We start from the raw sequence: 26,828 nt of genomic DNA on the forward strand, positions 1-26,828 counted from the left end.
CGCCGTGTGCCTAGAGGTGCTTGCTCAACTGTAGCCGACGCCTTGTGTAAAGTTGTTTGCCGTGTGGTGGATACCAATGATACTAGTGCCTGGACTGATCTTTTTCCTTTTGCTGCTCTCCGCGTTTCTCAGAAATCAGATAAAGTACCCAACCTTACATTGTGGGTTAAACTGGGAGTTCGATGTTGGAATGAGGTCCGCCGTGATGCAATACACTGCCCTTCTGTACATGATCAGAAGTCTCACTCTTTTCTCAGTTCAGTCAATTTCAAGAGCATGGAGAAGAAACTTGCCGTCTGTGACATTCGTGGAGCAGTTTGGTTGCTTATTTCTGATGACAATATCACCACGCCTGAAGCATCTGTATTGGAAGCCCTTCATGAGAAACATCCTGCCCACTTAGGTCCAGTCATTCTTCTGGATCCTCCAAATTATAAGTTATGAAAATTCTTCACAATTTATAAGCATATAAATGAAAATACTATTAACTTCAAGAACCAATGGCCATTACCAATTCTCAACTTTCCTCAAGTTTTAAACACGCCATTTGACAATTAAACAGAATGTGCTTTCTGGTTTTCATCTTTATTGTAATATCTTTTAATTTACAGTCAAAGATAAGGGTAGGATTTTCCCCCTGTTCGATACTATAAAAAAATGTGAAATAATTAAAACGTCACATTTTTACTGTCATTTTTAGGTACTGGTTTTGGCATTGTATATGCCATCATCAGCCTAGGATGAAGTAACAAGGACATTCAGCTAGTTACATAGGAATATTTATAATATATGTATGTACAAACATAAACCTTCTAAAATACCTTGTAATTTACAATTGCGTTAAATCATAAAACATTTGGATAGCTGAAAAACAAATACCTCCCAAATACCTCCTTATAAAGTTCTAGAAAAGACATAAAATGTTCCATATACAGTTCTGTACATTTCTATCACCTGGCGTAGTTAAATGCTTGTAACTGTGCATAAAATTAACAGTAGCACCAAGTTTCATATAAAATCTCCTTTTTAAATTATATTTAAAGAGCTGTTAAAAATAGACTACTGACCTTGGAACAATATATAAAACTTTGTAAACATTCTGTCATGAGAGATCTTAGCAAGAATACACTATCAGCTAATTTTGTTCTAGAGTATTGATAAATGGGTAGAAGACCATTTTTTTTTTTTTTTTTTTTTTTTCCTAGTTGCTTTACGTCACACCGACACAGATAGGTCTTATGGCGCCGATGGGACAGGGAAGGGCTAGGAGTGAGAAGGAAGCGGCCGTGGCCTTAATTAAGGTACAGCCCCAGCATTTGCCTGGTGTGAAAATGGGAAACCATGGAAAACCATTTTCAGGGCTGCCGACAGTGGGATTCAGAACCTACTATCTCCCGAATACTAGATACTGGCTGCACTAAGTGACTTCAGCTATCAAGCTCGGTGAAGACAATTTTATTACCCAATTTTTGTAAAAAAACAGTTCCTGATGGATTATGATCAATGAGCAATCATATATTGGTTGGATTGTCAGGTCAGTAGTCTATTTTTAACAGCTCTTTAGATATAATTTAAAAAGGAGATTTTATATCAAACTTGGTGCTACTGTTAAATTTATGCACAGTTACAAGCATCTAACTACGCCAGGAGATAGAAATGTACAGAAATGTATATAGAACATTTTATGTCTTTTCTAGAACTTTATAAGGAGGTATTTATTTTTCAACTATCCAAATGTTTTATGATATAATGCAATTGTAAATTATAAGGTATTTTAGAAGGTTCATGTTTGTACATACTGTACATACATTATAAATATTCCTATGTAACTAGCTGAATGTCCCTGTTACTTCATCCTAGACTGATGATGGCATATACAATGCCAAAACCGGTACCTAAAAATAACAATAAAAATGTGACGTTTTAATTATTTCACATTTTTTATAGTATTCAACAGGTGGAAAATCCTACCCTTTTCCTTGACTGTAAATCTCATTCAATAGGGGCCAATAATGAAATTTTTGACGTTAAATAAGACCAGGCAAAGAATAAAGCTCATCTTTATATGAGCTTACGTGTCAAGATAGGAAGGTTGGGCAAGGACATCAAATTTATTAAGAAGTGCATCATAAATAATTTGACTCCAAATTGTTTCAAAAACAATAAACGGAACGTTTTACCGCATCAAAGAAAAGTACATCCTAAAACTAACGAACTTTGACTCCAAAATTAGCTTACTTTTTTACGTAAGCAAAATAATTTCTTAATCAATGCCTGTATGAAACCCATCTCGAAGTCACCACGAAGTTGTCAACGGCACGATGGAATATCTTTCAAGATAAAGTTCAAGACAGGTTAACCACCGTTCTCTCTCAGAAGCAACGCACCTTAGACAATAAATTTCAAGTTCTTTTCAATAAAGCCAATGCAGACAACAAGCCGCTCAGAAATTCACATAATGCACGAACCCAACACTTATCCAAATTCCACCCGCCTTTTATTAAGAACAAATTTTTTAGTAACGGATAGTGAAAAGAACAAACTGATTAATATGAACCTTGGCCTGCCGACTGTTAAAGCGCAACCTAAAATCCATAAAGATGGAGTCCCTCTACGCCCTATAGTAAATTTCAGACCGAATCCACTTTATAAAACAGCTCTATTTATTCAACAGTTTCTGAGTAAGCATTACACTTTTCAGGCAAACAAATCCATTAAGAACACCCTTGATTTAATCCAACGACTGGACAACTTTAAATTACAACCATATCATACAATGCATTCTTTCGACATCACCAGCATGTATACAAATATTAAACCGGAAAAGGTTATACCAATTATTTTAAAAAACCTACGTTCTAATAGCCAGCTTAGTCAATTTGAAATAGCGGACTTTATGCCCATTTTGGAACTTGTAACTAGCAGCAATTATTTCATGTTCGATAAGGTAATATACAAAGAGGACAGACTAACCATGGGTTCATGGCATCCGATATTCTAGCCGATACATATCTTGATTTCTTAGAGTACACTAAAATAGAAAAAGACAAGAAATTTAACAACATAATCTTGTGGTCTAGGTTCGTAGACGATACGTTCATTATCAAGGATCAACGTATCACCGATGCATCTACCACCCTAGCACACCTCAATGACAGTGATACGGATATTAAGTTCACTACAGAATCCAAAGTTAAAAAGGCCCTCAATTTTTTAGACTTGACTATTACCAGACTTCCATTAGCTTTTAAATATAAAATCTACAGGAAACCAACGCATACAGCTATAACCATCCAACAAGATTCCTTACATCCCCCTAGCCATAAGCGTGCCACCTATAACAGCTTAGTACACCGTGCCTACAATGTACCCATGTCAAAAGCAGATCTAAACAAAGAACTCAATACTATACGTTGTACTGAACTTCATAATGGTTTAAATCATAGTTTTATAGAATGTATAATACATAAGTTTAAACACCGATCCAGAACCTCTTTACAGAAAGAAAAAACAAAATCAGAAACATATGCAACCTTTACATTTAACCCTGACATTTACCGAGTAAACAACATATTCAAAACGAAAAATACTAAAATCGCCTTTAAAACCAACAACAGAAATCTTTATACTTTCCATAACTCTAGCCGTGTTAACATTTCCAACCCTTTCGATAAGTCAGGCATTTACAGATTTCACTGCAACGACTGTTCCAGTGTATATATTGGGCAAAGAGGGAGATCCTTCAAAATCAGATATAACGAACACGTTAATGCTATTAAATACAAAAGATTCTCAGCAATAGGACAGCATACACATGATTACAAACACAGCTTCTACGGCATCAACAATGAAATAGACATTGTCGAAATAATGAATAAAGGTGTTCTTTTAGACCTAACAGAGCAATGTTTCATTCTTTTGGACCAATACTACAACTCTAATTTTAATCTTAATGATCTATCCTATTTGATATACTTATTTCAGTTATTAACAATCTTAAAATTCCAAAAGATCAACCAACATATAAAACAGTATGCAACACGCTGGCATATTACCTCTACCGGAATCCACGCCCCCCCGACCTGTGCTCGCCTGTTTTGGCGACATCCCCTCCCCCTATCGGGCATGCGCCGATTCACCGCTGAAGCTCGCGGCTTGTTGCCCGACACTCTGCTCGGCAGTTCCTATTTAACTCCTCGCTTGTGAACGTGGTGCTTGAGGTGAGTTTCTATCTTATATATGCCTAGAACTTTTCTTGCCCCCTGTTTTCGTCATACTAACAAAGTTCAAAATTTTTCTTTTAGGTACGTTTGATTCTAGATCTTTCCAGAGCTACGTTTATCCACCTGAAAACATTGTTTTTCACAAAATCTCGCCTGTCAGCTTACGGCCTCAAGTTTACCTCACATTATTGAATATAATACTGAAATATAGGTTTAAAACTATTGTACACACTACTAAGTCAAGCTATTTCAGTAAAATCCATGCAAGATATATGCTGTGAAAGTTTTTAATTCGACACTAAACAATCCAACCAATATATGATGGCTTATTGATCATAATCCATGAGCAACTGGTTTTTTTTTTTTTAATACAAAAATTGGGCAATAAAATGGTCTTCTACCCATTTATATTGTATATCAATACTCTAGAACAAAATTAGCTGATAGTGTATTCTTGCTAAGATCTCTTATGACAGAATGTTTAAAAAGTTTTATATATTGTTCCAAGGTCAGTAGTCTATTTTTAACAGCTCTTTAGATATAATTTAAAAAGGAGATTTTATATGAAACTTGGTGCTACTGTTAATTTTATGCACAGTTACAACTTTATAAGGAGGTATTTAGGAGGCATTTGTTTTTCAACTATTCAAATGTTTTATGATATAACGCAATTGTAAATTACAAGGTATTTTCGAAGGTTTATGTTTGTACATACATATATTATAAATATTCCTATGTAACTAGCTGAATGTCCTTGTTACTTTATTCTAGGCTGATGATGGCATATACAATGCCGAAACCAGTACCTAAAAATGACAATAAAAATGTGATATTTTAATTATTTCACATTTTTTATAGTATTGAACAGGTGGAAAATTCTACCCTTATCTTTGACTGTAAATCTCGTTTCAATACAGGCCAATAATGAAATTTTTGACGTTAAATATCTTTTAATATCAAGAACCAACCACCTAAGTCATAATCCTCCAATAATTGTCATGTGTTTAGACTCAAATATTAACAAATATATTGTTAAGTAATAGTATACTACATTTTATATTGTAATAGTTGTTTAACAATCTCTAATCCATTTTACAAGACATAATTTTTAACAGTATTCATAAGTCATTTCCGATCAGGTACCTGATCTATTCCTAAGGTAAAAAATATGGGTGATGATGCCTACCATTGATAGGCAAAACATGTACCAACCAATGTATTAATTTTATGTTAACAATTTTGATAAGAACAAAGTCCTAATTTTTAAGATTGTATTGTATCGAATAGGTGGGTGAACAATAAAAACATACCAGTGTTATTTAATACAAATACTTTCAATACGAACCCAAAAATGAATTTTATCACATGTAGTAAGTGGTATGTTCCGAGCTGTCACTGTAAAGATGTTGTGGAATGACATCAGTAGACGAATAAGTTTGAGTGATGTCTTTAAAAGTAGGAAAGATCACAATATGAAGATAGTTGGAATTCAAGAGGACAAACTGGGGCAAATACTCGTTTATAGGAAGGGGAGTTAGGGATTGAAAAAACTTCCCAAAGGGAGATGTTCAATAAATTTCCAATTCCTTTGCAATTATTTATGAAAAGGCTAGGAAAACAACAGATAGGGAATCTGCCACCTGGGCGACTGCCCTAAATGCAGATCAGTAGTGATTGATTGATTGACTGATTGATTGATACCATTGCTATGATGGATACTCCAGCAGCTGCTTCTTCACAAGTTAAGAGGATTGTATTTTCATTTCAATCTTGTATCCATAAACCTAAGTTTCATCACCAGTTTATCTTCATTAGCAAGATACAAAAGTTTCTGACAGCTGGAAATGGTCAGGAGTCATTGAACAATTTCTGAAGTGTTCCAATACATTCATCGTTTTTTTTTAATGATAATTGCATGAAGCCATCCTTTAGAGCTGTTCCATTCTTCTGCTACTTCCCAAACTGCTAAACAATGATTAGAATGAAGACTTCATGAACTTGCGCAACGTGAGCAATGTCACATGATATAAAAGACTGTCCTGAACATGTCTTGACTGTTGATGGTCCTTCAAACCCTAGGATCGTTTGCCAGTCTACGTACAACTTGTGGTCTGATCACCATAAACTATCAACAACTACCCCAGTATGAAACAGAAGAGAATGTCGATATGCTGCTTGTAATATTCAGACATCTCAACAATTGCAACACATACTCAACTCACAAACTAACAGCTACTGAGTAATAACTATTTCAAATATGTGTGGCAAATGGCTAGTTACTTTGGAAAAAAGGCTTTGGTTTTGGACGGCACATTCAAAGTTTTATTACTTTTTGAGCAGGCTTCATACATACTCAGTGCATGGAGGAGAAAAGTCAACCATTCTACAGATAAAAAGTGGTACCAACTACTAAACTAGTAAATTACAGTTTCTGTCCTTTAAGTCAGTCTAGCTTCTTATTCTCATTATTTTTAACTATAAGACATTTTAAATAAATATTGGCTGTATATTACCTATGAATACAAACACTAGCATCACACTGTACTCCAACTACACAATTTTAGTTAAGTACCATTCAAGATAAACCTTTTCCCCAACAAAGTCGTTCTAAAGGTCAATCTTCAGTGGAAACTGCACAACAGAATAACGCATATCCTCTCATGAATACATTATACTGGGATGAGCATATTAAACGAAACAGGTTAGCAAAAAAACTCACTAAAAAATCATCAGGCTGTATGCCAAACAAGTCCCGGAAGTATCGAAATGCAATAGGTGCATAAGTTCGGAACCTAAACTCCGAATAGTGATGCGCAGGTGTATGGTTAGAACCTTCCGATGGAAAGTTGGTGGTCTCCACTGTCATGAAGTCCTGCATGAGCAGGTCTCTCTCTGGCTTTGATGCCAATCCACCCACCGCATGCTGGATTCCCAGTTGTATGGAGCCCATAATCTGTGAAGTCTGGATCTGTTGCAGAGTAGGAAAAAGAAAATGTATAGCAACAAACTTAACATGAACACAGTATCATAACAGTACCACCACAAAATCAAATTTAATATACTTATTGCTTGTTTTATTAGTTCCATTAAAACAACATGCTCGTTCTGACAGCTAGTAACACGGGGCACAGAGGAGAGATCCCAAAACCAACCTCAGCCACTCTGCATCATTAGCTATGGAAAGCAACATCCATGCACAGGAATCCTGAGTGTGCTAGTAAAACATTTAGTATTAATATTCTACTGTAGAAGCTCAGTGGTAATTACCAACTGAATTCTCAAAGGTCATTTCTATTGCTTGGGCACTGACCAGGTTCCAGCTAGCTCTTGAAACAAAGCTTTCATCAGTCAATCTCTGGACAAATATTGGAATGTTTTCAAAGGTAGAATAGCACATTTAAATAGAAGACCATGCCAAATCATAATTCAATGATTGGACATATTGGATAAGCAGCATGCTTTTCATTATAATGGACACTGCTTTTAATCTTGCACAATTATATATCATTTGACCTCTTTTTCCTAATATCTAAACAAAACAAAAATCTTGGTTACAGAATGTAACTTGTAACTTATTTATTACTCTATACAGTATAACATCGTCTCCAAAAAGTCTTACCTCTGATTCCAGTTCTTTACTGATATCATATATATATATATATAAAAGAAAACAAAGGTCCAATAATACTGCCTTGAGGAATTCTCCTCTTAACGCTTACAGGATAATGCTTCACCTACTTTAATTCTCTGAGTTCTATTTTCTAGAAATATAGCCAACCATTCATTCACTACTTTGTCTAGGCCAATTGCACTCATTTTTGCCGCTTAATCTCCCAAGATCTACTCTATTAAATGCCTTAGATAGGTCAATCGTGATATAGTCCATCTGACACCCTGAATCCATGGTATCTGCTATATCTTGCTGGAATGCTGCAGTGGTATAACCTTTGCTAAACCCAAACTGCTTTCTATCGAATCACTTAATGATTTTGCAAACATGTCTAATATAATTGTCGGTGTTCTCGTCATAATAACCATCAATTTCTGTTTTCTAATACTGTCTCTGTCTCAACTTCTAGATCAGAGGCCATGTAATCTTTTGCACTGACATCACCATAATTACAATGTTCGAGAGAGTGTTGTAGCACATTATTACACTGTTCGAGAGTTTGTTGTAGTACATAAGTGTTTTAGTTTATTACGGTTCCTTCGTCAGGGTGCGAGACAAACTTGGCTTTGTGAAAGCATTCACACTTCCTCGATCTGAAACAATAACTCATTCTGCCATTAAATCTTACTACAGCTATATTGTCAACACACCTAGGTTCATACCTTTGATTGCCAATAATAATAATAATAATAATAATAATAATAATAATAGAAAAAGCTAATCCCATAATCCCTCAGTATAGTTAACGTCCTTTCCCTTAGTACTCTTGTCAAATGCCTCTTATTTGGCGACACTCCTTTCACTGCTTCTGTGATCCAAATTACAACATCGAGATCAGAGACAGACATTTCCTGGCTGAATGCTATCTCAGTCATGTTAGATCCATTCGGAATACACACGTACAGTGGTGGAAATTAGTATAAAGGCAGTATAAAAGCACGTAGTTTTATGTGGGGAAAAAAAGTTTAATTACTTATTTAGTACTGCATACATTTTTTTCCTGTGCAGTTTACAATCAAAGCATACAAAATAAATTCTCATTTTATGTTTAGCATTTGTATTTGAAGAATAAAAAACATATCCTATGTGGGAATTGATATAAAGGCACATAACTTAAACAGTAAACATATCACAGCAATGACCAAGTATTTAGTTGAACCTCCATTGTTCTTAATAACTACAAAAATCCTCCTGGGCACTGATTGTTTAAGAGCAGTGATCACTTCTTCTGAGATTGAAGTCCACTCCAATCGAATTGGAGTTTTCAGCTCAGCCACTATATCTATTAGCTTGACCATGATGGCCACCAATGGTCCGTATTGACTTAATTACTACATTTAATTATGTCTAGGTCTGCTTTGTCAATACAATTCAAAAATGTATTATATATCTAAACCATCAAATACATATACATACACACACAAGTACATGTTTCGAGAATATAAAATTCGCTTCTTCAGTTTATGGATAAAATCACATGCATTTGAAGCCCTTATTTAAAATTATTGTATGTCCTAACAGATTACGGATAACATCACAATACAATAACACAAAGGTAAATTGAATTTAAGGGTTCCAGCTTTTCAATACAATTCTGTTGAACAGGATTATGTTACAGCATGTTTATACTGTGGTACTGGTTTCGATACGTTTTTTAGTGTCATCATCAGCCTATCACATAAACCAAGTGAGAGGACAAAAATATATATATACAGTACATCCAACAATGTACACACATTGAAACAACTCATGTAATGAAAGTTCAAACTTAAAAGTACAAATTATATCTAAAATAGGTAGACGTGTTTACAATGCGTTAGCGACGTAATAGTCTTGTGTAATCTTGATGTAGGTGTAGAAATAACTCATTCTAATGTTGAGTTTATGATTGAATCTGAGTTTAAAACTTGATAAACATATTAAAATTTTTATGGTTGACTCGCTGTGACATGGTAAAATTAGTCTCAAAGAGGGATGGAACTTTTGTACTGTTGTTGCCTATGTTGTAGCGCCATGTCAAAAGGTGGACAGCTGTATAACATGTGGGTCCTATGTTAGTGTGCAGGACCAAGGTTTCTCAGTCTGATGCGGAACGTGAGGCCTTTCACAGCGTGCCGTGAAGCTTAACGTGTAACAGAATTGTATTGTACTGAAAAGGTGGAACCCTTAAATTCAATTTACCCTTGTGATTCTCAATTCAATACTGAACAACTATGAAGTTTTTAACTTTGAATACAACAACATTAAAAGTTCAAACATGAAAATCTTTCATGTTATGTCCAAATTCTATACAACATTTGTATGTGGTATGTTAAAATTGAGGGTTGACCGTTGACCTAATGTATTTAATGCAAAAACTAGTCTTTGCAACATGACAATATCTAAGGACAATACTATCCATAGTTTCGATGTCAAGGATATGTATTCAAACTTCTGATCAGTGAAACAATTAATGTAGTCAAATAAAATTTGATGATGATGATGATGATGATGCTTGTTGTTTAAAGGGGCCTAACATCGAGATCATCGGCCCCAAATAAATTTTACACACACAGTCCTTTAAGCAAGGTGGAAATTAACAAATTTATTAATTTATTAACGTTCACACTTGAGAATAAGCTGTTAACATACAATTAGAGAAAAATGAATTCAATAAAGAGATGAATATCATATATGACAATGCCAAAAGAAATGGTTACTCCAAAAATTATGTAAATAGGATCAATAGTAAGATCATGAATAAACCTAAAACTTTCTTTGTAAACAAGAAAGAAAAGAAGAAATTTGAGACTTTTAATTATATCAATAGACAATCATACAGTCTGGCCAAACTGTCTGCAAAACATAATATTAATGTGTCTTTTAGGACTAATAACAACAATAATAATAAAATCCTGCTCAATTCTAACAGTGTGAACACAAGCAGTAATTATAGTAAATCGGGAGTATATAGGTTGAAATGCCAAAAGTGCGAAAAACAGTATGAGGGGCAGTCAGGTAGAAGCGTAGCAGTACGCTACAAAGAGCATGTCAATGTAAGAAAATATGCCACATACTCTGCCATATGTGAACATGTGCATGATAACAATCACCAGTTCACGAACATTGAAAGTGATATGGTTCTGCTACACCCTTTAAATAAGGATAAGCAGATGAACATTCTCAAGAAATTAGAAATGTATAAATTACAGAAACATGACAAGGAAATTAGTCTAAACAAACACATGGCAGATGATAATCAGTTATTTAAACTAGCAATCCAATATTCTAGAAAGAGAAAGAAAGGGAAAAGACAACAAGAAGGGGGACAATTCACCCACCGGCTCACCTAACCGCCGAATCGACGGGATGCGCGAGCCTGTGCCTGGCTTACTTAACTGTCAAATCGACGGGGTAATGAAGCATCCTGCTTTATTGATGGTAATGGGAAGGTAGTACATTAAAAACTTAACAGATGGCATCACAATCATTCTTTATATCTGAAGGAAGTCTCTTCAGCTATATTTGTGCCATGTTTAGGGGATTAACCACATAAATTAAAGATAGCATTGAGCTGATGTCATGGGTATTCAGTGAGTAAAGATGAGCATGCGCGAGGCTATTACCAAGAGAGAAGTCGTGGATATTTTACTGAATAGTGATTGTGAAGAAGATTAGAATATATCTGAAAGTTCTTCTTGTGAATGTAGTGATGTGGATACGTTATCTGTGCTTAGTCAAATTAGTGATAGTAATACGACTGAAGAAGCAGATGTAAATATTACGAACATAAATGTTCCGACGCACCGTAAGAATTGCTAGGTGACTTTATAGTGCATAGTTCATATTTATCACTGTAATGTAGCACATTCCATTGAAATAATAATTTTTGAGTTTTTCTATGAAAGTTTGACGACATTTGAGCCAGTAGTTGCAGTGATATCATTTAAGCACAGTCTTCCATGGACCTTATAAACACCAGCATTTAAATGGTAATTTAAAGGTCCAGAACTGATGTTTATAAGGCAAGTGGATGGGTTAAGAAAAGCGCAAATGGGCGGTAAAGGTCAACTTCCCTTCTATGCTGCAGACTCCTCCCACTTCACCCCTACAAATGTTCAACCCACCAGCTATACAGTCTGCCGAATGAGCTCATAGTGCCCACACACCTGCAAGGCCTTTGCATCTAAAGTAAGTCCTTTTAATTTCAACGTTGGCTTCTCATTTCATCACGTTGCCTTTAGAACCATTGTATTTTAGTTTTTATTTTTCTTAAAGACAAATGAAAAAGTCCAATTTAACCTGGCAGGCTTGATCTACAAATAATAGAATTAATTTCTGTTAAGATATTGTGTTAAATAAGCAGACTGTGTCAACACTAAGCATAGCAACTTGAGACCCAAGAAGGGCGGTGGGACTATGAAAGACCATATATAAAGCCACACCAAAATACATTAGATCAACAGTCAACTAGCTCAATTTTAACATACCACATACAAATGTTTTATAGAATTTGGACATATCATTAAAGATTTTCATGTTTGAACTTTTAATGTTGTATTGTCATTTTGTCCGTAATCTGTTACGACATAAAATAATTTTAAATAAGGTCTCCAAATGCATGTGATTTTATCCATAAGCAGAAGAGAATTTTATATTCTCGAAACATGTATGTGTGTTTGGATATATGTATTTGATGATTTAGATATATAATACATTTTTGAATTGTATTGACAAGCTGTCTTGGTGGGTGTGCTAGGTACCAACTGATGAGCCCAGCCTAGCACACGGGGGCGAAACGCTGGCAACCAGGAATGAGTTAGCTGGAAAATTTAAAATGTCCAATAACAGACCATTTATATTGGTATTAAGGCAGACCTAGACATAATTAACTGTAGCTCAGCCACAGTCACAAACTGCTGTCCATTGTAATACAAACATCTTGCTATGATTCCCCATAAATTCTTTATTGGATTTAAATCTGGAATTCTTGATGACCAGCTCACAAGAGTAATTCCTTTATCTTGAAACCACTTCTTTGATTTGGCAGATCTGTGAATCGCAGCATTATCTTGCTGGAAAATTAAATTATCAAAATAAAATTCCTCATGCATACAAACCAATTCGAACTCCAGCATTTCTGTATTTATCATCAGATTTCATTTTCGGGTGCAGCCAAGCTATTACAGAAGTGCCTTTAGCACATAATGCTGCCCAGATCAAAACGCTGCCACCGCCAAAATTTCTACTCCTCTGAACTTGTTCTTTATGGAGACCATGACAGTAATACTGAAAACCATCTGCCCCATCCAAATTAAACTTCTTCTAATCACTGAATATTTTTTTCTTCCATTCTAAGGTCCACGACACATGTTCTTCCTTAAACTTCAATCTAGCCTCCTTATGAGCAATGTTTGAAGGTGGGTTATAGAGCAGTTTCTCGAATGAAAGATTCACATCATCAGCCAGGATTTGTCTAATGCAACTAGAAGTGACTGGTAACTGCAAATCAGTCACAATTTGAGAGGAACACAAGCTGTTGACTTTTGCCTTACAGAGAATCAAACGCTTCTCCAATGCTTACAATTTTCTTGTCCGACCATATTTGCTATTTTGTCTATACTGTGCACCCAATTTGACAAAATTATCAATAACATAACATGAATGCCCAATTTTCTTAGTAATTTGGTGATTACACAGGCCCTCTTCTTTGTAAGCCTTAATACTTGCTTGCTCTTCACCTGAGAGAGGCTTTCCGAGCGGCATTATTACAAGTGCTGTACATGTAAACTGTACGAAGTTTGCAGACACACTTCCATGCTATAACTGTTTATATTTATCAATGATACAAGCCAAACAGTGGATCTGCCTTTATACTAACTTCAACCCCTAGATCGTCGTTCTTTTATTTATTTAAGTACTAACGCTAAAGGTAAAATGAGAATGTATTTTGTATGCTTTGATTGTAAACTATATGAGAAAAATGCATGCAATACTAAATAAGTAAATAAACTTTTCTCCCCCCACACGCCTTTACACCAATTTCCACCACTGTACTGAAAAGGATCCGCCTCCGTGGTGTAATGGTTTGTGTGATTAGCTGCCACCCCCGGAGGCCTGGGTTCAATTCCCGGCTCTGGCACAAAATTTGAAAAGTGGTATGAGGGCTGGAACGGGATCCACTCAGCCTTGGGAGGTCAACTGAGTAGAGGTGGGTTTGATTCCCACCTCAGCCATCCTGGAAGTGGTTTTCCGTGCTTTCCCACTTCTCCTCCAGGCAAATGCCGGGATGGTACCTAACTTAAGGCCATGGCCCTTTCCTTCCCTCTTCCTTGTCTATCACTTCCAATCTCCCCATCCGCCCCGCAAGGCCCCTGTTCAGCATTGCAGGTGAGGCCGCCTGGGCGAGATACTGGTCATCCTCCCCAGCTGTATCCCCCGACCCAGAGTCTGGAGCTCCAGGACACTGCCCTTGAGGCGGTAGAGGTGGGATCCTTCGCTGAGTCCGAGGGAAAAACCGACCCTGGAGGGTAAACAGATACAAAGAGGAAGAAGAAGTACTGAAAAGGGTTAGGAAGGAAATTTACATACTTTTTCGGTTGTAATAGCAGAGTATCCTTTTGTTCCTGCGTCAAGCAGGTTACGCTAAATACAGCTAAATTTACATTAACATTAAACCATTATTCACAGGACAGAGAAAGTTTTCTGATATGGACAATTTTCCCGTTCATGAAGGTTGCACTACAGGCAGGTTTTACTGTACCTCCAGTGAATTCCTTTTTATTCATCAAGTTGTTTCCAAGGGGTCTCAGCCTATCACATGGAAGTGGATGCCCATAACTCCCATAGCTCTGAGGCTAAGAACATTCTGTGCAGGCTCAGTAAATTTCTTTGAAGTTAGGTGCTAGCCTTACATACATGTAATCCAAATGAGAATTTCCCCTGTAAGAGTATAGGGACCATAGTTGAAAGGATAATCATAACAGTTTGACACACGGACAGCAATGATTCAACTATATGCCCGAGATACCCACTCGTATTCCTCAATCACTGGTATCTGAACTCTCAGGACCACTTACTATGCTTCTCAGCCATTGTCCATGGTTCACAACTAGGACTTGACTCCAGTATCCTACACCACAAGATGATGATGATGATGACAATGATGATAATTTAAAATAAAAAGCACTTTTAACATTATGATGATGAGCACAAGAAACCCTTGTTAGTTACATATGAATTAGCAATACTGATACCGACTTGAAAGAGATGTCTTTTTTTTTTTTTTTTTTACAGGACGTAAAGAATTATGCCAGTTGCTCTACTAAAAATAAACCAAACCAAAATTTATCATCACTGTAGAAAATGACTCATGTTACGAAGCCAGAGGAAGCACTTCTAAAGAAATGCCACCTTCTACTTGGGAACTGAAGCTGGAACAAAAACTGAGTGATGTGACCATTTCTTCAAAACTACCATAACCCACTGTTGTTATTGGGTCCATATTATCAATGGGGTTGAAAAGGACACAATACGAGTGTAACATGGTGACCAATCATTTTAGTCATTTCACCAACGACAAACTGGCTTTGGTTTGTAAGTGGCCACCAATTCAATTACCTCAGACTTCAAAATACCAGGTTCAATGGTGATGTGTCCCTTTACTGAAGCCAGACATTTCTTCACCCAAGTCAGCATTTCAGTTTTTCTGGGCTGCATGGTCCATCATCGCAGAATGATATAGAGCAATAATCGTAGTGATGCTGGATTTCAGGGCAATGTTCAAAAGGAGTCAGTTTTCAAACCAGTTCCTAAGCAAGCAGCATTAATTTCCTCATAGCCCCATTTATCACAGAACATGAGGAAACTGTTTGGCATAAAATCCCAGGAAGTTAGGACAATAAGTCTACTTCCCTCTAACCAAAGGAGCTTGAATCGTGCCTTGCACTGTTTCTCTCTCTACCCTTTAGTTAAAGTGTAGCAAACATTTACAAGAGTTTTATTGAGTCACACAATACATTTGTAATAGCATTTCTAACAGCCTTCACCTCAATATTTGGTGTCTCCATCAGGAGTTTGTTTGAATACTTCTTGAACTGAAAATTAAATTCAAGAAGTAACATTCGGAGGCATGACTTGCTGCCATTAAACAAATTACCATCTCCTTGACTAATATGTAACTTTCAGAGAGTTGAATGTTCTTTCCTTTCATAATATTATGCATACACATTCCACTGATTTGTGCCTAACTAAAAATTATCCAAATTGATCAACCATTTAGCATAATGCTGAGTCTGGGCTGCTGCTTTTAGTTCTGTATGTCCAACAGCAATCTCTCTTCCCCTTCTTTCTTTCTTTCTTTCTTTCTTTCTTTTTTCTTTCTTTCTTTCTTTTCCTTCCTTCTTCTAATCACTGTTACTGGTAATATATTTAAAGCTGCTGCTGTTCTTTCTACAACTTTATTCAAGTCTATTACTGGCCCTCTACTTCCTTTTGCAGCTTCAAAATATTTGCATAATGTGTAAATTACATTGTGAAATTATATTGTGAGCATGATCAAATATAACAAAGCTACTTCTCCATTTTTCTTTTTGAGAATGAATTCTCAGTTGCCTTCACTTATGCCTATCGACACCTCGTATTGGTTGTGACATAGTTCAATAATAACCATAGGTTATGTGCAAAATTTTTCCACGCTGTACTACACTCAAATTTACACTGCACTAAATAAAAGGTAATAGTGGAACATAATATTTCACACACTTAAAAAAAAATACTGTAATGAGATCATATTAGGTACTTATTTTAAAAGCACACAAAACAATTATTCTCAGTGGGAAGGAGCCACTGTTGGTCATATGCGTTAACACTATGCATGTACTGGCAACATCAACCCCAAAATCCATTCACTTCCACCATGTATGTGATGGTCCAGCAACAACCTCTCTTCCCCTTACTTCTGTTTGCTTTTCACAAAGTTCTTTCTTTCTTTCTTTCTTTCTTTCTTTCTTTCTTTCTTTCTTTCTTTCTTTCCTTCCTTCCTTCCTTCCTTCCTTCCTTCCTTCCTTTCTAACCACTGCTACTGGTAATATCTTTCAAGCTGCTGCTGTCCTTTCGACAATAAATTATGTAATGAAGTCAAATAAATATTAACGTTTATTTATTTGACTTCATTGTACATTTCAATACGGACCTAAATATGAGAATTATAACATGTAAACAAATTATGACGTAAAAAGTGCTCAATCTGAAAATATTTACTTCACAGGTTAAAGTACACACAAAGCATATAAATGAAAAGAGAAAACAGAGGCAGGTCAAAGGGAAAGGAAGGTGCACAATTATCTGGGACGGGTTACACTGGGAAACATGTACGGGTTGCCAAAGCAACTGCCAATCCCACGTCTGATATTGCTAGCTGTCAGTATTAGTATGATGTTTTAATAGAACTTAAGATCAAAGTGAGTTTTAACAAAATTAAAAATGTATATATTAACCACACAAATATTTCCTTTCAGAAGAATAAAAATATACCGACTGGTACTAACCTTTTTATACGTGATTTCACCACCAACACCAACTCGCCTGTGCCCAATCTTTCGTTCCCGCTCTGATTTATGGCGGCTGATGCCTGTAGGCGTCTTGGGCCCAGAAGAGTTCTGGGCAGCTGCTGCAGCCATCTGTAAGAAATATGCTTCATTTACATAAACAGTAACAATTGAATTTTTAAGTATTCAGCCCAAAAGCTGGTTTGATCCTCCACAACTCCGCTGTCATATATAGCCTAGGTGTCACTAAAGAGGCATACTAGGAGAATGAGGAGTGACAGGGAAATAAGGAAAGATAATTTAGATATACTGTACATGCAAGTTTTGTTGAGTGTTGGCTTCATGGGAAAGTGAGGACATGGGAGATAGCATTCATTTCTGCAGGACTGCCAACCAAAATGAAACAAACTAAGAAAAGTTGTAAATAGTGCTCAATCTGAACAAAATTTAGTTCACACATTTATGTATGTATACAATACATATTAAGAACTAGAAATTAAAAGAAATAGAGGAAAATTTAAAATAATGCAATGCTGTAGACATCTGGTGCCTTTCTTGTATGCATTTTTCACTTCTGAGAAATGTTTTCAGATGTGAAAAATATATGTAGGAGATCATAATTCTGCACTAAAATATTTTACTTCCCATGTTAAACATAGAGTCCCTAAAAATAACAACAAATCAAGATATCAGAAATATAAACGGCAAATTAATTATGGGAAAACTTCAGCTACACAATGCCATGTTGGATCCTATGTTCATTCACACATGACAATCTCCTACTTCACTCAACACTTCATGCTGAAACGTACATTTGGCCCAAACAGAATGTGCCAATAACCCACCAGGTAAGAAATCTGTGGGCAATGAATGTTTGAATCCATGGTGACAGTATTTATGTGGGTCTGCATAGGATTGTTTGATAAGTAAGACTTGATGACGACATACTACTAGGTTCAAAAAGTTCCCAGAATGGTACCTCAACATGTATGTATTTATACATATCATAGAATACTTTTGTTGTCAACAATCATGTCATCGCCGTTAAGTTCCTGCGATCATTGTGACCATAGTGATTGTTGCTGTTGCATTATAGCGAAGTGTTGTTCTGTGTGAATGTTTATTCGTCACATTTAATAGTGATGGCTGCAGAACAATGCTCAAATATCAAGTTTAGTGTGTTGTTGCACAAATCTCCTGTAGAGATTGCTTGAAGCAGCTTATGGCAAAGAAGCAATGAATACCAGGTTTACTTGTGGCACAAACGTTTTTCTGATGGGCATGCTAGCATCAAAGATGACTCACCCAGTGGCCGTCCGTCAAATGCAACAAATGAAGAAAATGTGCAGCATGTGTAATTCTGTGAGGAACAATGGACGGAAAAGTGTAGGACAGATAGCAACAGAGGTCGGAATTTCAGTGGGAAGTGTCCATGAAATTCTTCACAAACATCTAAACATGTATCACGTTTTCCGGAATTTGGTTCCAAAACTGTTGTCGCCTGAACTCATACTTTACATACGTTGGCAAAAGTGTGGAGTTCCAGAAGGAAACTATATTAAAGGGGATGCTGTGCAATAGTGTTTGTATGTATATTGTTTTGTGTTATCAATAAATTCTGGAAACTTTCTGAACCGAGTATGTAATGATCAGTTAGTAGGAATCCAAGAACCTGAACACCAGTTCACTAACAAAGCGCTCAAATTGATGACCTTCTTTATTAATGTACATTCGCGCATGTCGCTGAACAGACATTCTGGCACGTTGCAGCATGGTAAATTTAACAGACCTGCAAGGCACCATAATGAGATTTCTAAGGTTTTCAAGATCATCGGGCTGGTCCCACAGGAAGACGTCTAATGGAGTTAAGTCTGGTGACCTGGCCAGCCAGGCAACAGGTCCTGCTCTTCCTATCTGTAACATTCAGCTGGTTACCAGCACCGAGTCACATTCCATCAGCGGAACTCAAACGCAAACACACCTTACTCCGAGAGTATAAGAAGATAAATGCAAACGACCAGCTACCAGCAGCTGAAGCCAGACGTACTTGTCGCTTGGTCCGCGAGCATTCAGCTTATTCGATAGCTCGAGTCTTCTCTGGTTGCCTTTCTAAGCCTTCAGATGTTAGGACATGACCAAGATATTCTACACGGGATTGGGCGAAGTGGCACTTCTCCAGTTGGCAAATCAGTCCACGAATCTTCAGTCGTTCCAGTACTTTCCTCATGTGTACAAGGTGTTCTTGAAAATTCTTGCTGTGAATTAAAATGCTGTAGAGATATACTTGGCAAAAAAGATTAAATTATATGTACTCGCAACATATCCTGATAATACCTTATCCGTCAGTAACATGAAGGTGGTAGGAGCATTCTTCAATCCAAAAGGCATTATTGCAAACTGGTACAAGCCTATCAGTGTCATGAAGGCAGTCAATGGTCTAGAACTATCCTCGCCCTCCAGTTGCCAGTATCCGGAGATGAGATCCGAAAACCCTACACTTACTTGTTTCAACAAGTCTTTCAGGTCAGGCATGGGGTAACCATCACTAACAGTCTTCTCACTCAACCTGCAGAAGTCCACACATAGTCGATACTCCCCAATCTTCTTCTTCGGTAGGACGATAGGTGAAACCAACAGGATGTAGAGGGTTCGATGAAACCTTGCCCTTCCAACTCTTGAATCTTCTGGAAGATGAAGTTGCGCTTATCCGGGTTGATTGGAAATGGACGTTGCTTGATGGGTGAGAAAGCCCTGCATTCAATGATGTGCGGAACCTTGGTAGTCCGTCCTATTTTATTGGTGATGACTTCCGGAAAGTGTCTCAGCTCCTCTTTTTCAGGCAGTCGAAGATGTGTTAACCGGATATCTCTCAAATCTACGTCGACTTCCCTATCCGTGCGAGTCCTGATATTTCCATCATGCCAGGTGACCCTCCTCAGATGTCTGTCTTTTCCCAAAAAGACTTCATGAGCTGCATAGTCTAGGATCACCTTGTATTCCACCACGAAAGTCGTGACCTAATATGATGTCAGGTATCAGGTTCTGAATCAATGCAATGTCAACTACAATAGGCATGTTCATGCATTTAGAGGTTAGGTTAGTCTGTCCTTGAATGGAATAGGTTACCCTGTCTGCTGTTCCCACTACACTTTTGAGATGGTGAGACTTCATAGGCGGTAGTAATCTGGCGACAATCCCATTGACAAATGAATGGCCTGCTTGGCTGTCGAGTATAGCTGAAAAATTCTCACTGCCAGTCCTTAAGATGATAGCTGGGCGGGGTTCACGTATTCTACTCACTATCTGACCAATCCCTCTCCTACTTGACTAGGGTTGCTTATCCGTCAGGTCTTGAGACGCATTTCTGTTCCCGGTCCCATCCCCCCTTAATCCAGAATGGGCCGGACCTGGTTTCTCCGACGTCAAGGCTGGGAACTGTTTCTTCAGGTGTCCCGCTCTTCCACACTGGTAGCACTCCCTAACTGCGCGGTCTCTTCCGTAGCTTTGCTCTTGTGTTCCTCCTCCAGCTGGGCCATGATTCTGCGTAGATCATCAAAGGATCTCGGTTGTGATACTTTCACTAGGGGTCGAATCTTATCGTGGAGTACCTCTGTGATGTCTGGTAAGACCTCGTTTTCACTTCCTTCCGGGTGCAGACGCTTGAAGAGTTTGTACTTCTGTAGGACGAAGGTGCTAGTTCTTATGCCAGTGGGTTGTGCCTAAGTCAGTAGCTTCCTTTTCACGAAGCTCTTCACCCCTTCGGAATTAAACCTGGTGAGGAATTCCCTCTTGAAGTCCGTCCAGTTTAAATTTAGACCCTTCAAGTTATTCCACAAAGTAGCAGCTTGCCCCTTTAATTGTGGTGTGATGAGTTCCACGAAGATGTCCTCTGGTAGATTAGTCCTTCCTAACAGACTGACTGATCTCTCGAAGAAGCTAGTCGGGTTCTCATCCAGTCGCCCGTGGAACTCCGGAAGGCTCCCTATAATCACCTTCGAGTCTAGGTGTGCTGCATTGCCGGTTAGGTTTGAGGGGGTTAAAGGCATAGTGATAGGTCCTGTTCAAGTTAACACTAGAACCACTAGAGCGGTCATTTTGACCGCTGTATTGATTATCATAATAAAATGTGTTAGAACATGTGCTTATTCCTCTGGTTGAGATAAAATTTGTTTATAATTATTCTCCCTGCAATAATATAGGCACAACAATGAATCTCTGATACTCTATGTATGGCCATTGTTCATTCTCTTCTTTATTCATTTATCGAAAGGTGGCTACGAGAGCTGATGGGTCACTCTCCTCTGAAAGTAGCGAACATTCCTCCGCTGTCACAATCCCCTTCAAGGTATCCCTCACCCCTCCTCTCTCCATGAGCCAATCACGACCTTGGGACAACTGTCCACTAATCTCTCTCGGCAGTCTGGCTCCACGGCTTCGTCAGCTTGTCACACAACATGGCTTGTAGACCACCGTCCCTTACCGATGAAAAATTGCTCACTCTACTGCATGACATTCCAGATGATATGTCTTAAGTTGAATGTGACCCAGATGTAGAGGACCTATGAGAAGAAGCCTCAGACGAAGATTACTACCAACCGAGTGTCCATTTTGAAAGCAGTGATTCAGGATGCTGAAAACCAAATTGTTCAAGCAGGTGAGTTATAATAATATACATTATCTTGATGTCAACATTTCAATTTTTGGTATTGAAATTCAGCATTTAGACTGCAATTATGCCTGGTATAGGCCGAGAAATGAAAGTTATCAATTATTGTTCTATTACAGCAGCAGAAAATGTTATACGAAAAGCTGGAAATAAGAGGGGACCCATCAACACAAGCCTCCTAGGACCATGTAATACACTACTTGGTACAGATGGCATCACGGAGTGGACTGTAGGAGAGTTTGGGAAGACTACACCTGGCAGGATGGCCTGTCACAACATGTTGAAAGAAAATTCAGGACCTACTCCATATTCAAAGCGGTATGTTTCTGACGACAGTGTAGCGAGTGCATGGCATCTTTTTATTGATGAATCTACATTGAAACACATCAAACACTGTATGTAAACGGAAGCAAAACGTGTTCTAGGTGATGAATTGTGGAGTGTAAGTTCAGAAAAACTGGAGGCATTCATTGCCTTAGTGTATACTCATGGTGTTCTTGGAGCCAGTAACACTTAACTTGATGAACTGGGGGGCCACCATTCTTCAGTGAAACAATGCAGAGGAACTGTTTTCAAGAAATCCAAAGATTTTTAGAGTTTCGACATCAGAACTACAAGATCAGAACATTTGAAGACTGATAAATTTGTATTAGTATCAAAGTATGGAACAAACTCATTGAAAATTGTCAACTGACATATATCAGGTGAAAATCTGACTGCTGATGAGCAGCTTTTTCCAAGCAAAACAAGGTGTCCATTCTTACAGCACATAACCAACAAACCAGATAAATTTGGAACCAAGTTTTGGCTTCTTGTGGACAGGGACTCAAAGTTTCTGTGCAATAGGTTTCCTTACTTAGAAAAAGACAACCTCAGACCACGGGACAAGATTCTTTCCGAAAGTGTAGTAATGAAGTTGATGGAGCCATTTCGAAAGAAGGGCGAAACGTGACTGCAGACAACTTTTTACAACAGTGAAACTTGGTAAGAATTTGAAAAGTAATGGTACAAGTATTGCTGGATCCATTAGATGCTCAAGGAGAGAAATCCGTACCGCTGTGAAGCCAATGAAAGCTAGTCTTTACGACTCAACTCTCCTGAAACATTCCAATGACACACTTACAGTTTAGTAGGTAAACGAAATAAGAATGTCCTTCTATACAGTACTTTGTACTCAGAAGTTGAACTTCAATCTAATTCCAAAAGGATTCTCGAAACAGTAGACTTGTACAACAATACAAAATATGGTGTGGACGTGTTCATTAATTATTCCTGGAATGTCCTCCTTGGAACCTGTTTCTGCCTTAGAGCACCTATACATACCCTTCCATTTTTCACTAAAATTTGCATGATTGCCAATTATGCTTGCCATCATGTTATCCTTAGCCGACTTCTTTGCTAGATTCAATTTCTTAGTAGGTTCCCTTAATTCCTCCTTACTTCCACAGCCATTTCTAACTATTTCTTTCCAATTCGCACTTGCTTCTTAGTCTCTCTATTTCTCTATTATAATAAGGTGGGTCTTTATCATTCCTTACCACCTTTAAAGGTACAAACCTGTTTTCACATTCCTCAACAATTTCTTTAAACCCATCCCAGAGTCTGTTTACATTCTTATCTACCGTTTTCCACCGATCATAATTACTTTTTTTTAACTGCCTCATGCCTGCTTTATCAACCATATGGTATTGCCTAACAGTCCTACTTTTAAAACCTTCCTTTCTATCACATTTATTTTTAACTATGACAAAAACAGCTTCGTGATCACTAATACCATCTATTACTTCGGTTTCTTTATAGAGCTCATCTGGTTTTATCAGCACCACGTCCAGAATATTTTTCCCTCTAGCTGGTTCCGTCACTTTCTGAATCAGCTGTCCTTCCCATATTAGCGGATTTGCCTTTTGTTGGTCATGCTTTCTGTCGTTTGCATTTCCTTCCCAATTGACATTTGGTAAATTAAGATCTCCCACTACAATCACATTCCTTTCCATGTCGTTTCTCCACATAGCTGATTATCAAATAATTCTGAATCCGTGTCAGCGCTACCCTTTCCCGGTCTGTACACACCAAAGACATCAAGTTGCCTATTATCTTTAGAAATGAGCCTTACACCTTGAATTTCAGGTTTCTCATCTTTAACTTTTTCATAGCTTACAAATTCTTCTTTCACCAGAATGAATGAATACTCCCCCTCCCACCATTCCTATCCTATCTCTGTGATACACACTCCAGTTCCGTGAGAAAATTTCTGCATCCATTATATCATTTCTCAGCCATGATTCAACTCCCCCATATCTGGTAAATATATATCTATTAAATTACTTAATTCTATTCCTTTCCTTACAATACTTCTACAGTTCAACACTAACATTTTTATGTCATCCCTACTTGACTTCCAAATCTCTGTTCCCTCATCACCGCTCCCTAGACAACCCCGTTTCCCTGAATGTACCTCCCTATTACCCTCCTAAACAAATTTCCTAACTTATACGTACCACTCCGGTTTAAGTGAAGGCCATCTGAGCGCAGATCCCTATCTCCTACCCATCCATTAGGGTCTAAACACTCCCAGTTTCCCACATACCCACTCCATAGTCTCATTTAAATCCCCAATCACCTTCCAGTCAGTAACCCTCCTACACAGTATTCCACTGATAACAATCTTTGCTCTCTTAAACTTCACCCATGCTGCATTTACCAGATCCCACACATCCTCAACTATGTTGGTACTTATATTAGCATGCCTTACGTTGTTGGTACCAACGTGAAACACTACCACCTTCTCCTTCCCCTTCTTCTCTAGTTTTCTCAGCATCTGCCTCAACCTAATTCCTGGATAACACTCAACCCTGGTTCCTTTTCCTCCAAACACTTTCCCCACATGTCTAACGATGGAATCCCCCATGACCAGAGCCTCAACCCTACCCACCTCCTTTGACCCCCTCCCCACCTGGTTAGCCCTATCTTTCCTGATAGCTGCAGAAGCTACTTCGTCCTCCCTTTTCTCCCTCCTATGACCCTGTTCCACCTGTCTTTTCCTATCCTATACTCTACATTTCCCTTTCCTACCTGTTCCCTTCCTCCTACTTCCACACATCTCCAGAATGGTTAAAAAAAAAAAGTAAATAAATGCAATGTAAATTTTAATCTTATACCAGTTGTATAGTATCATTTGAAGTAATTCCATGTACTGTATATCAGTTGACTATATTTGTAAGTAGTACAGGAGATATAATAAGTAGAATTTTGTAAACAATATAAATTTATTAAGGATGAGCTGTGTGTTTAATAGAAAAAATTGTTAGCGTAAATTGTATAATATTGTATTTTGGGAAAATTTTCTTCTCTTGTTAATTTAATATTTAGTTCTTGACAATAATATATTTTAGTGTACCATTTGCCACTGAGGTAGACACCTCATTTGCAAATAAAGAGATTTTGATTTGATTTGATAAGGCAGGGAGTAAAAAAGACTGACTTCATGGAATATGACAGTGTTCATGATACTAGCAATAGAGGCAAATATTTGAATTTAAATTCTGATACATACATTTTTAATTTTAAACTGGTTGACTCTGCTATTTCAGTCATATTTTAACAATGTTGATGTCTTCAACGAGTATCAATATAAAACTGAACACACTGTACTTGTAGACATAGTGGTACGTATGACCCATCTCACTGTTAAACTGTGAATGACAGGTAGTGAAATAGATGGAGGTATGAGTCAATGAAAGGGAATGCCCAAATTAAAAAATAATCGGGAAACCACTGGCACACTGTTGATGAATGAGATTTTCTGAGTTATGAAATTACAGGGCAGACACAGTCTTAATTTAATACTTATTAGCCCAAATATGGACTATACTGATTTTAATGACTAAGAATATGGAATATATGTGCTGAACTCCAAAATATGGAAAATAAACACTGCATTTTTCAAATCCATATGTCATGATTTGTAAAGATAATCAGAAATATAATTAATTTTAGTTTCGTACAGAGATAGGTATTTACATAGAAATCGATTTCCTGTTTATTATACGGTATCATTATTCAAAAGCAGAGATTTCAAAGAAAGCATTAGACAGGAACAGCCATCTGATAAGTCTTGCATGACTTGTTTTCCCTTGTATAACAAGCTATCAGTGGTGTCAAAATTCTCAACCAACCCGTTCTTTTAATTGACAATCTTAGTAATTTTTATGAGACTCTTACTAACTCAAATTTCAAGAGATCATGCCAATTACTCATTTAATTTTTTTTTTTTTTTTCAATTTGCTTTATGTTGCACCGACACAAGATAGGTCTTACAGTGACTATGGGGTAGGAAGGCTAGGAGTGGTCAGGAAGCAGCCATAGCATTAACTAAGTTACATTCCCAGCATTTGCCTGGTGTGAAACCATGGAGAACCATCGTCAGAGATGCCGACAGTGTAGTTTGAATCCACAATCTCCCGAACTTATAATTTTAATAAATTCCCCATGCTTGCAGCAACTACATAATCTCAAGTAGGTTTGATACGACAAAGAACAGTCACTATATTCTGTTAGGTCATCAGCCCAAAGGCTCGTTGGATCCTCAAATGGAACCAGCAACGTTTATGCAGTTATAGTGAAACCACAATACCCGATGGTGATGCCAAAATGAGGCATACTAGGCAAGATAAGGAGAGACGTAGTTTGCCATGCAACAATTCTACTGCTGGTCACAAAAACTTGCAAGTACGGTACCTAAA

General features: G+C 37.4%; 1 protein-coding gene across 5 annotated transcripts in view; it reads right to left on the reverse strand.

Annotated features, from left to right (window-relative positions):
* Positions 1-26,828, reverse strand: part of LOC136873739 (phosphatidylinositol 4-phosphate 5-kinase type-1 alpha) — a 561,879-nt gene that overhangs the window by 432,370 nt on the left and 102,681 nt on the right. For all 5 annotated transcript variants that reach the window (XM_067146914.2, XM_067146913.2, XM_067146910.2 and 2 more), the window contains exons 3-4: positions 17,421-17,552; positions 6,943-7,191 (exon numbers count right to left, since the gene is read on the reverse strand). In XM_067146914.2, the coding sequence (XP_067003015.2) occupies positions 6,943-7,191; positions 17,421-17,552 (381 nt within the window). The remainder of the gene's footprint in view (positions 1-6,942; positions 7,192-17,420; positions 17,553-26,828) is intronic.

This window comes from Anabrus simplex, chromosome 5 (genome assembly GCF_040414725.1).
Source record: "Anabrus simplex isolate iqAnaSimp1 chromosome 5, ASM4041472v1, whole genome shotgun sequence".
In the NCBI taxonomy this organism is placed as follows: Eukaryota; Metazoa; Arthropoda; class Insecta; order Orthoptera; family Tettigoniidae; genus Anabrus; species Anabrus simplex.